Here is a 12,967-nt window from a genome sequence, read left to right on the forward strand (position 1 = left end):
ATCGTCAGTTTGAGTGCCCAGTATTTGTAAAAGTATTTGTTTATCATAAAAATGTCAATTTGCGTATGGGGAAAGTTTTTCATTGCCTCACTATATTCTCAGTGGAATATAATTAGATTCTGTGTATACAGCTGTATTTTAATGAGTAATTTAAAGGCATTGCTCAGTAAATTTCAAATTTTATGTCAGTTTTCAGTTTTTGTTATTGTGTCAGCTGTTACATAACCTTTGAACTTTGACTCACTAGTAACCTTTAACATCACATTGAGATATACAGTCAAAACAAGGTTCAAGAGGTTAATATCATTTGTCGTACAATCAGACATTGTTAATTGCATACAATGATTCTGAGCCAATATTACTGGTATTTACAGCATTGTGTGTACATGTTGTTTATTACTATCCTGTAAAAACATTACATCCAAATATGGATATCTGTTTACATGCTGATACAGTACAGTACCATAATCTCATTGCTCTACACGGATGTCACTATGCGAATCTACTGGTGTGATCTCACCAGACCACTAATGTTATTTACCAAGAAAAGTGAATATGCGATAGATTTCAGCCCCCTGACCAGTTCATGCTAGTTGCGGTGTATGGTAATTAAGGCCATATAGGTGGGATTACCAAAGTCGCTTTGATCGTCACCACCAGTAGCATAGAACCTCTGCAGTAATATCCCTTGCAATGATTTGTGAAATGGGGTAGGCATATAAGCAATGTTATACATGTGGTGTCTATTTCACTCACAGACGTTGAAGATGTCTGAGAAGCAGAGGAGACTTCATGGAGACAATGATGCTCCATCTTGGCATGTTGGAAATGGACCACACAATGACATCAACATACCAGGTTGTTGGTTCTTCAAAATGCCGCACAAAGTGAGTGTCTAAATAAAAACTATGCAGGGCAGGTTTGAAAAGGAATTTGGAATGAGCAAATCTACTTTCAAGTGCCCAGTTAATGGCAGGTAGAATCAGTAATCTGTGAAAAAGAAATTACTCTGTGAGATATTCAAATAGCTTATACTAGTAATTAAGCAATAAAGCACACCCAGCGATGGTATACCATGAGATTTTGACCAGTTCACGACATATATGCAAGAGTGATAGCGAGTGGATATATGAAATGAACTGGTCAAAACCGAGTAGTACACCGTCATTGGGTGTGATTTATTGCTATTATATCACAACAGTATTTTGAAATTCTGGCGTGGAATGTCAAAAAAGGATTTTTGCTCTTGCCGAGAGTTCACGCACGTGCCAGTCGTGGTATATCACAAGTACACCACAGTTCTTTTCACGTCTTGACCAATCAGATCGCTGTATTTGCGCCATCATTATACTGGTATGATATAATAGTGGTCAGACTATGTGACATTGTTCAGTTATATATGAAAAATCATGTATCTTTGGAATTTGATTATGGTGAAAAAAAAACATGTAATCCATTGTCCTGTAACATTAATTGGAATGTTTCCAGGATGGTGCACACAAAAATGTTGGTAATCCACTTGCAAAGGATTTCCTTGCCAAGATGGAAGATGGAACATTAAGTTCATATGGTGGAGCCCAGGCTAATAGAATACTTGAAATCAATAAGATGATATCATTCTGGAGAAACTCCCAGGACAGAATCAGGTAAACTATAATTCAAATTGCCAAAGTTTGAGTTTACATGGTTTCATGTAAAGTACACATATTAATACTGGGGTACAGAAATTCACAGCTGTGACAGCTTGGATATTTAAAGTTTTATGAACACAAGTTACTGATAAATACAGTGTATGCGAGCTGTGCTGTGAAGCCGTTTTGTGTATAGTGGCTGCCTTTACGTGGGTGATAGTTGCTGATAATTCTTGTAATTTTAGGTAAACTTTAAAACGTCCCAGTCATCTAAATAAATAATTGATACCAAAACTGCCACTTTCCACATTTCTGTCTGCATAATTTGTGCAAGTTTTGCCAAAAATTTCTCACAAAAAATTTATTTTTATATATGAATAGCTTTTTATCATTTGAGATCATAATATCATTTATTTTGCAATTATTTTTTCTATCTATAGTTCTCAGCTGGTAGTGTGGCTTGAGAAGAGTGATCTTCCTAACACTGTATCCAGACACACAGAATATGATGAGGAGAATTCCTATGGTGCTATCATACCCAGAGTCATAACTGCTGGTACTGTCACCAGGAGGGCAGTGGAACAAACATGGCTGACAGCCAGTAATGCAAGGGTGAGACACCATGCTCTGAGTGTGACTTGTTCGGTGTATATGGCAATAATTACATGTATTTTATAAATGCCAACCAATATATGAAAATTAATCCCTTTGTTAACTAATTTTAATTTGTTAAATGTCTCCTTTGTGTCCAAGACGTCTCCAAAACTATAAGAAATTCAAGTTCAAACGCATATACTCATATCAAGTGTAATTTTTATATTTCAACACTAAACATAGGTACATGTTTTAGAACCCAAGTACCATTTTTGTGGTTATATTTTTAAACACCTTTCCACTAAGTGATTTTCCACTAATGCCAAGATATATTGTTTTTAATTTGGTTCAGGCTGATAGAGTTGGCAGTGAATTGAAAGCAATGGTGCAGGCACCCCCTGGCTATCATTTTGTTGGAGCTGATGTGGATTCCCAAGAACTCTGGATTGCATCACTTCTTGGCGATGCTAAATTTGCTGGTTTCCATGGTAATCAATTAAGGCATAACATTTCAGGTCCATGTGTTTGATGTCAAGTCATCTTTCTCTTCAAATGTAATATTTGCTCCTTGAATACAGAAAACCTTTGCTTTATAGAAGATAGTTTTTCAGTCACAAGTTCATGATCTCTCATGAACATACTTTTACCAGTTTGTCTCACTTAACAGAACACTGAAAACTGCCATGCAAAAGTCCATACTGAAAAACAAGATGTGTATTTGTTTAGTTATGCATGTGAATATTTTTTTCCAATGCATGGACAACAATTGATTATACATCTTCAAGCTTGGTGATTCCTTCCCACAACAGAAAGATATTACGCTACAAAAACTTCAATAAACTTTCCAAAATGGAATCACAAATTCATGAAATGTTAACAATACTGCAAGAACACTGGGCTCACACAAGGTCACATTCAGGTTCAAAGTTAGCCATCCTGTGGACTACCGTCTCTTTATTACTGTAGGAAGCTCCCTGAACAAGCCAACATTATTTATTATTTCGCTCACTTCCCTTTCATTACACCTTTATAGCACTATAAGGTGTGCTTGTGATGACATGCCCACCCAGGACTGACTGTAGACTACCATTTGAATAACGCCCTCATCATTGCATATCAGAACTTACAGGTTGTTATTACAAGATAGTTTCCAAAACAATAAACTGTAGTGTAGTATCGATGAATGGTTACCAAACTCAGTTTAGCATATTTATGTTGTTTTACTTTCTCAGGACATATAAATTCCAAATTTTTAAGTGAAGCTTTACATTGGCCGCTAGGTCAGTATTTCCAAATGTCTCCAAAGATACATGTATCATTATACCTTCAAATTGCCCATATATTTCTGGTACAACTGTAGTAACAAGCAGACATATCTTTCAATGAGTACTACTCCATTTAAGTTTGGAACAAAAATTATGAAAATAGTGGGAAAAGATGCAGCGTCTGAGGTTTTAACCCAGTTCGGTAATTCTTCTTCAGGTCCTGACATGTATTTGCTGGCCATGAAGTCATTCTCTGACAATGTTATGAAGCCATCCTTATTGTCTCTACAGTATAAGCCAATCATACTTCAAACCAACACAACCTCAACAAAGTAGTCTGTGTTATTTCCATGTTGACAAATTCATCTCACTGTTGTAGCCTTCAAAACATTGATTTTATCGTTTCCACTCTTTCACAGGCTGTACAGCTTTTGGTTGGATGACTCTGCAAGGCAACAAGTCAGATCGTACAGACCTGCACAGTAAGACTGCTGACACTATCAATATAAGCAGGGACCAAGCTAAGGTGTGCATATTATTATATATTATAAAACCTATCTCAATGTTTCACCCAAAAATAAGCATACTGATCATCAACATTTTGACATTGATCCTTCAATAATGAACTTGATTCATAACTTGGAATGGGGACAGTTTTTGTGGCAAAGAACGGTTAAAGTTGGATTTCTCATCCAATTTGTTTGTACCATTCTGCTGACACCATGGTTTATCAATATGCATGTTGACATTGCATGGCTCTCTCATGACAATTATAAGTACATATTGATTGTCCTCATGATGTGATTGGTTGAAGTCTTGTGCCATTCAATGACTGACAATACAACATCGTCAGGCAAAGTCTAGTAGGCGGGTGAATAAGAAACTATTGTAACACTCCTCATTCAAATTCTCTGTTGTGATTCACTGTTTACGATCACATGGTATGCATCATTTTAGCCCTGATACATGCAAAAAGCCTGCTACCAATAGTTTTCAAAACTGCTGACCAGTTATGGTTCAGAACAACTGTTGCCTTGGTTAGTTTGAAAGTTGTCTATGCATGCGTGGTTTTCTAGAATGCTAAAATGCAAGCTAGAGGAGTGATAGCAGAGGAACTTGTTGATGTTTCAGTGAGAAAGTTGTAAAAGGTGTATTACAAAGCACATATTGATTGACTTGCCATATTCAGACATAGCATATATTTGTATTTCATTGGGCTAGAGTCTCCCCAAAACAGTCATTTTCTTGAACCAGAAGGCTTAGGGTAATATGTGACTCTCAGTCAATGTATGCTGTTACCCTCATAGCTAAGCAATATGTGTATACTTGAAGTTTCCTTCAATCTACCTAAGTAGGTAATCTAGTAACTAGTTCTGTTTCTTATTCACAAGGTGTTCAACTATGGTAGAATCTATGGTGCTGGTCAACCGTTTGCTGTCAGGTTATTGATGCAATTCAACCACAGAATGTCGCCGGAAGAAGCCAAACAGAAAGCCCTCACTATGTACAAAGCAACAAAAGGAGTGAAAAAGTAAGCCGAGACATTGATATGCATGATACTTTCAGAATTATTCAGTATTCTGAGTCACTGTTACAACTGTATTGATTCAGAAATCTACAAACTGGTGATCAAATATGATGTTCTGTTTGGATATTAATATTCAGGATGTTTTTGTGAAAGAAAAGAATAAGTTCATTCGGTTCACTTTTTATATCTCTGCTTGTAACAGAGATAAGGGAGACATTCTGAACTTACACACAAAGTAGAAAGATGATCCATCTCTCAGAGGAAAAATTAATTAACACACTTTGCCATCACAGAAAATAAAACGATCCAGAAAGACTCGTTTGGGAGCATTTTTTGCACATGTATAGTCCGCACAGAATTAAGAAAAAGAAAAATTACATGTATGTTTTTCTTGAAATATTGTTTCTGTGGGATGAAGTCTTGAATACACATTCTTTATTGCCAACCCAATCCTCGCCTCCACAGTCTCACTATTTTCAATAGTGTTACTTGACCCAAGTACAGGGGAGGGGTTGTAAAGGTCAGAACATTCCTTTTATAGATATTTAACCCTTTTGCCTCCATGGTCTGGTCCAAAGCCATTGTTATCAATGGTGATTTTGGACCCTCTATGAGTGGATGCGGTGAACAGGCAAAAGGGGATTCCAATACTGACATTGCTAAACGTTTTATTTCTGAGGTACAAGTTGAGACAAGATGTTAGAGAGGTGATCAAGAAGGTTCTGAACAGAACAAAACAACCCAGATGGGTGACATTGGAAGAACTGAAGAAAATAAGACGACAACTCCGAGCAATGTTAGACTGTGCGTCAAGAGACGATATCAGGTATGTATGGTTTTATTGTGTGGAAATAAATCTTTCCGTTTGTGACAGTGGTGTTCCCACCAAGATGAGACACAAGGTATGCACAATTACAGTAGCTGTCATTCATGCATTCATATCATTTATATCATTTATAGCATATCTTAGTAAAGTTTTTCCACATGAAACTCATATTGACACTGTGTCAACAGAATCACTACACAACTAGTGAAGCTTTGTATGAATTTATGTGATTTGTTTATATTGCTTCATTATAGGTATTGAATTGAGTCATACAACACATGCCGTGGACACTTCTCAAGTATACTTACAGAATTTTACAGATGTTGCAAGAATAATCATTCTTGTTTGATTCCATTCTCAGATCACCAAGTGTTTTCCTGTGTAATAGCATCATATCCGTGGATTTTTATCCCTTTGAGTGCCGAAGTCAATATTTGTTGTATTTTTAAAACATACCCCAGTCAATTTTTTTTCAGATTTTTGCCAAAATTTTGATAAAAAACTAGCCAATGAAGTCTGATGTCCATTTGGTCTAAAGTAATCAAAAAATTGCAAAAAATTCATAAAAATTGATAGAATGTAACACGAAAATGTGGATGGGAAAAATTACAGCACTCAAAGGGTTAATTTCAAAAATTGATATCAAGTGGAAGTTATTTCTGGCCATTTTTGCTCAATTTCAGTGACAACATCAACCTGATTGAAATGATTGATCTTAACAGCATCAGTTTAACAGAAACCAAAGAATGGAAAATTGGCAGGTAATGTCAAATTGATTTTCTACCATACAGAGGGAGAAAATACTGCAATTTCAATACCACCTACCATGAATTACTCACTAGTAAAGAAGAAAGATTATTAAAAAATTGTAACACACATGAATTGTTCTGAAATTCAAGTTGTGTAACAGTTGTAAATGCAAGGTTCTCAGCATCAAGAGGTTGTTGAATGGCACAAACATGTCAGCATTTGTTTCTATATGCAGCCTACAATTTCATTCTGTGAAGATTGAGTTTCATGTCCTGTGTCATGACTATTGTAATAAACGTACCAACTTTGAGGCTCCTCAATGTAACCCTACAAAGTTATACATAACCTAAACCTGTATGGTAATTATATAATAGTGACTTTGATTTGTCAAACAAATGATTGATTGAATAAACCTTGTTTACATAAGGAAGGCAAAGAAGTTACATTTCAAAGCCACTCACAAAACTTTAGAACATGTTCAAGTGATATTTCTCCTCAAAAAGATGAATCTCTGAAATATTTTGCATTTCACCCAAATACAGTATAACAAACTGAAAACATTTGACCTAATTCAAGTTCAAAGATTACACAACTGGTGGTTTGACATATAGAACTACAATCCTACAGTAGGTTAAATCAACTAACAAAGAGTACTGAAAAAATTTATCACATTACTGTAGCTATTGATCAAAAGATTTTTTCTGGTATGTCTTTCATCAAAATTTACACTCTCTAAAAGACAAAGTGAAAGATGGTATCAATTTTCATACTTAATGAAACTGATAGATAACAATCTCAAAAACATCAAAACTCTGCATTTAACTATAAAAAATGTAGTGCATGATAAATTATATACTCCTACATACCTACACTACAAGAAACATCTTTTTTTACTACCTTCTTTATTTGGAAAAACAACTGTAGAGACTCCCACATGAAAATAAATGACAAAGTTCTGGTTGTATAGCTGGAGAAAAAATGTCAGTTTGTTACATATGGCACATGTATAATTGTGATTATTTCCACACGTGACGGACATGTTATCATTTGCTCTTTCAATCATTGGCTTTTTAGCTCCGCTGTCAGCGACGCGGAGCTTATCAAATAGGTTGATTATCCGGCGTCGTCCGGCGTCCGTCGTCCGTCGTCGTCCGTCAACAATTGCCTTCTCCTCTAAAACCACAAGTCCAATTGCTTTGAAATTTTATATGCAGTTCACTTGGGGTGACCTCACTTCAGTTTGTTCAAATCATGGTGAAATTTGCATATTTGTATTTTTGGGCATTTTTTGGTGTTTTTGGTAAAAAAATCTTCTTCTCTAAACCGCTTGTCCGATTGCTTTGAAATTTGATATGCAGTTTGCTTAGGGTGACTGAAACCAGATTTGTAAAAATGATGGTGAAATTTGCATATTTGTATTTGTAAGGCAATTTTTGTCATTTTTGGTAAAAAAATCTTTAAAAATCTTCTTCTTCAAACTACTGGTCAGATAGCTTTTATATTTGGTACATATGTCCCTAGGGATGATCTATTTCAGATTTGTTCAAATTGTGCAGAAATATGCAAATTTGCATTTTTAAGGCAATTTTTGCCATTTTTGGTCAAAAAATGTATTTCTCAAAAAGTACTGGTCTGATAGTTTTGAAATTTGGTATACAGGTTTCTATAGACGAACTAAGTAATATATATTGAATTTCTGATGAAATCTGTAATTTTGTATTTTTGGGGCAATTTTTGCCATTTTTGGTCAAAAAATGTGTATTTCCAAAACTACTCATCTGATAGCTTTGAAATTTAGTATACAGGTTCCTACAGATGAAGTAAATGATATTTATGGAAATAATGATGAAATCTGCAATTTTGTAATTTTGGGGCAATTTTTGCCATTTTTGGTCAAAAAATGTGTTTCTCATAAAGTACTGGTCTAACAGCTTTGAAATTTGGTACACAGGTTTCTACAGATAAGCTACGTAATATATTTTGAATTTCTGATGAAATCTGTAATTTTGTATTTTTGGGCAATTTTTGCCATTTTTGGACAAAAAATGTGTATTTCCAAAACTACTTATCTGATAGCTTTGAAATTTGGTATACAGGTTTCCATAGATGAACTAAATGATATTTATTGAAATAATGATGACATCTGCAATTTTGAATTTTAGGGCAATTTTTCTCATTTTTGGTCAAAAAATTTTAGCCACTTTTTTCTGGCCACTGCATTGAGTTATCAAAGATTTCCACCTTCTTCATCAACATGTGTCAAAAATAGTTATTCTGTACATAAACACAGCGGAGCTATATCGGCCGCTAGGTCGCTTGTTCAAGGATGTTATTAAACTGTATGATAAAACCAATAACATATGGTAACTTTTTGTTTTATGGTGATCCAAATTTGAAACTTATGGTAAACTAGTTAATTACAATACAAGTTCCAACATATATTAATCATATTTTGTGAATGATACAGGCCCTCCAGATTTGGAAATATCATTTTCAAGCATGATGACCCATCACAGAGTCCGAGAAGGGCCTATGCTAGCAAGTGTCACTGAGTTTTAAATGTAAATTTGACCTTCTCCTGTATCCTCTCGGGAAAAGAGACCTTTGAAATATGGCAAAAATGTATTTTTTCATTGGTCAATTTTAGTGTTCATAGCTGTCATCAGCATGGCTAGTATTTTCTATTATATTACCATGCCCTGTCCATCGCGTTTTAATTGGTCAAGCTGAACCACGTGACTGCCCACAAATACACAGTAATGGTTTGTTTTCATGCCCGTGAATATGAATAATACCGGTAGCATAAATATAGGTATACCACACGAACATGCTACGGCTTCTGAAAACGCTCAGTGTCTAAGCGTGTGGGAATTTTCGAAGCATTTTTTTTTCTCGTTTGATTTGGCAAATTATCAGCAAATACCTCAATACTTCAAGTTACCCCTTTCTTCTCAATCGTTTCCTGGAGTATCAAAGTCATACGAACGAAAATGATGAAAAATTTCGATGCAAAATCGTGCATCGGCGAGAGCAGCGGCCATGTTTTCAACGCGCTATTTTTAGACCACTGAGCCTGTGTATACACAGCGTACTATCGCATTTGAGCCCAAGCGTATAGAGACTGAAAGTATTCATAGATAGATAGCCCATGATTCGACCTTTATTTTCATGTTTTTCGTTTGAATTTTGGCCAAATAGTCGCTTTTTTAGCGAGTTTTGAATTTTTTAAAGCCTCTAAAAACATTAAAATGACTTTTAATTAACAAACGAAATAAAAAAATAAGAAATTTAATTAATTATCTACAAAATAAAAATATTTTTGACAAGCTGAATCATGCAGCTCAAAAGCGAACAATCATCATTTTGGAGGAGTGTGAGCGATTTTCGCGGGGATTCCCCAGATCTGCCATTCATAGCTGCGGCGCTCGAAAACGCAGTCAGTTTCTGTGAAACGGGATGAAATTTTCTCTCAGCTAGGCGTTTCTAGTTACTCTTTAGAAATGTTACTTATTTATCAGTTGTTGTTTTACCGTTTCATGACATTTTTTTTTTATTCAATCACTTGTTGACCTGAAAAACAACGATATTTAGTACTCTTTTTCTGCAGTCTTTAGTGAGTAGCTGCCGGTACGGCTGTCAAAATACAATCCTTTTCAAAGAACTTTTTGAGTGATTTTGTAAATGAACATTCTGAACCATAGTGTAATGTTATGCTTGGAATTTTGTTGCTTTTGAGATTAATTCGTAAATATTTTTATAATGATTGTTTAAGTTATAGTTATTTTTTGTGTTCCTTTCCATTATCAAACATCGACAAGAATGAAACTACATGTAGCCCCAATCACTTAAATGAGAATTATGTGTTACTTTCTGGTTTTGTAATAGGTAAAGAAAAAGATAAGTTGATTTCTTTGATCCTTTCTACATATTGGTATTTTTTCCTGGTTGAAAGTTACTAATTCCTCGATCCTTAGTCTCTACAATCTTAGGAAAAAATGAAACGATTGATTTAATAAAGAAACTTTATTGTGACACAGTTCAGTCATTTTCATTACTCTGAAGTTTAAAATTCAGTGTGCTATACTCCTATCTTGGCAGTGCTGAACTCTTCTGTTGTAGTATCTGCAATTGAAGATTACTTCACAACAGTTTCAAATTCCATTTACTTTCAATTTGATTTTTTCCAACAACCAAAAAATATTGTGGATCATGGTAAGATTAAAACCTCACATATTCTAATGGTACAGTAATATCAAATTATATAATTGAGGCGTTAATAAAAAAACAAAAAATGCATGTTTAGGAAATTATGAAAATGTAAATCAGAGCTGTTGAAGATCATTTAATTTTCAGGTGTTGCAAAATCATTGTGTATATAAGTATGTCCAGTGGCAGTTCTGAGATGAGCTGTCTTGGCATACAAAGGAATTTGTTGATAACTGATAATTTAATTAAAAGAATGGTCGCCATGGCAACATTTGGTGTAGGTTATTTTTGCGAAAGTAGATATTCCTTCATCAAAATTTTGATATGAACTTCATAAACATTTCAAAACTTTAAATTTTCATAGCCAGTGATTAACTAACCATGCCATGACATGCAGGTTCTCAGCATATCTACATATGTATACCCCACCAGCACTCATCCAAAGGAAGAAATTTGCATAAATGGGTTTTTCTGTCACATTTTTTCATCATTTAGAGTAGTTTTGTTGCTGAATGTTCATTGGTACTCATAACAAAGGGTTTTCTACAGATAAAAACCCAGAAAAGATGGTCTGACACTATGAAATATTCGCTCAGACTTTGCGTATACATTTGTACATGGTAACTTTTCATATTTTATCACCCAAGGCCAATGTGAATGTCATTTTTTGTACAAAAGTGACATTTTTGGTCAAAATTACAATGATCTGGGAAGAAAGTTTACCATATATCTATTTGAAACTTGTTGAAAAATTGTTTTTCTTTGCTGATAGGCTTTGTTTGTACTTTTTAAATGTCAATGTTCTTGACTAGACTTTGACAAACATGGCTAATTTTCATATTTTACCCTATTTTTGGTTGTCCGGCAAAGGCACATTTTGCAGTTAAGTCAAATTTCATTCTACATTTCTGACTATCTAATTACATTTCCTGCGTGAACTTTCCTTTTTTTTAATTACACTACAGTAGTAGTGCATATAGATTAACAATGCTTTGTAAGTTCACCAATAATTTTGCATCAGAATGACTGTAAATCTGCCAAAATTTGTATTTTTCAGTCATTTTGTAAATTTTCCGCGATGCAGAATCAGACAAACTGTCATATTTGGATGCGTTTACGTCAAAGAGTAAATTTCCTTTGGTCAAAGATTTAATTATTTTGTAAAAAGAAGTTACTTTTAAATACTTTAGCAACATATTTGTTACAGAGTCATGTATTTCAGGGAAAACAAGCCCATTAAAATATATAATTTCAGCAATTTTAACTTTTTTCAATACTATGACCTTCGGCCGCGAGGTTTTACATACACAAAAATCTTCATAACTTTTGAATGACTGAACCGATTTTGACCAGATAAAAAGCATTTTTCATCATTTTCCAAGCACTCTTTGGAAATTGCATTAAAAAAGCAATTTAGTGATTTTAAAATTTTCACTTGGAATACCTAATAAATATTAACTTTACGGCTAAAACGAAAATTGTGATTTGAACAAAGATCATAATCAATCACAAAATAAAATGGAGCACTTGTGAGCCAAGTTTAGACACTTTTTTCAAAAAAAAATCTCCGGATTTGCAAAATTTTTGCAGTGTGCACGACTCACCAACAGGTTCTGGGGCCCCGTTGTCGTTCGCACGGGAAATTTTTCTTAATTTTGATAGTTTTTCGGGGTTTGTTGATAATATAATGGAAATAACAGACTCCGTGCTGACCATTAACGTTTATTTATGGGCGCGGGCGAGAGGAAAGCCAAATTAACGGGCTCAGCAAGCCTCGCCCATTAATTTTTGGCTTTCCTCTCGCCCTTGCCCATAAATAAACGTTAATGGTCAGCGCGTCGTCCGTTATTTCTATAATATTCGACAACCATTACATGTCATTTGTGGAAATGCATACATCAAAATGTATTTCTAAGTCAAGTATCTGCAACAAGCACACAGTCTTTTTCTTAAAAGCTAGCAATTTCTCACTCCCTTCAGTGTTATGATATGAGTACCCTGATGAACAATACAAAGGGATTATCCAATATAAAAATAATCAGGCAATTGCACGTACATTTAACTATCAATGTAGGATTCCATCATCATCATTCCATTTTCATCGAGGTTTCAAACTAAATGCCAGGAATCCTTCTCATGACAACTTGGTTTGTAACTTTAAAAAATT

At 34.6% G+C, this 12,967-nt stretch overlaps 1 protein-coding gene across 1 annotated transcript in view; it reads left to right on the top strand.

Moving 5' to 3' along the window:
• The window catches only part of LOC139121065 (DNA polymerase subunit gamma-1-like), a 34,072-nt gene that overhangs the window by 12,739 nt on the left and 8,366 nt on the right, over positions 1-12,967 (top strand). Inside the window, exons 11-18 of the mRNA XM_070685684.1 lie at positions 759-887; positions 1,489-1,646; positions 2,072-2,243; positions 2,578-2,713; positions 3,910-4,016; positions 4,882-5,021; positions 5,698-5,844; positions 6,528-6,605. Coding sequence (XP_070541785.1) covers positions 759-887; positions 1,489-1,646; positions 2,072-2,243; positions 2,578-2,713; positions 3,910-4,016; positions 4,882-5,021; positions 5,698-5,844; positions 6,528-6,605 — 1,067 coding nt within the window. The remainder of the gene's footprint in view (positions 1-758; positions 888-1,488; positions 1,647-2,071; positions 2,244-2,577; positions 2,714-3,909; positions 4,017-4,881; positions 5,022-5,697; positions 5,845-6,527; positions 6,606-12,967) is intronic.

This window comes from Ptychodera flava, chromosome 21 (assembly GCF_041260155.1).
Source record: "Ptychodera flava strain L36383 chromosome 21, AS_Pfla_20210202, whole genome shotgun sequence".
Classification (NCBI taxonomy): Eukaryota; Metazoa; Hemichordata; class Enteropneusta; family Ptychoderidae; genus Ptychodera; species Ptychodera flava.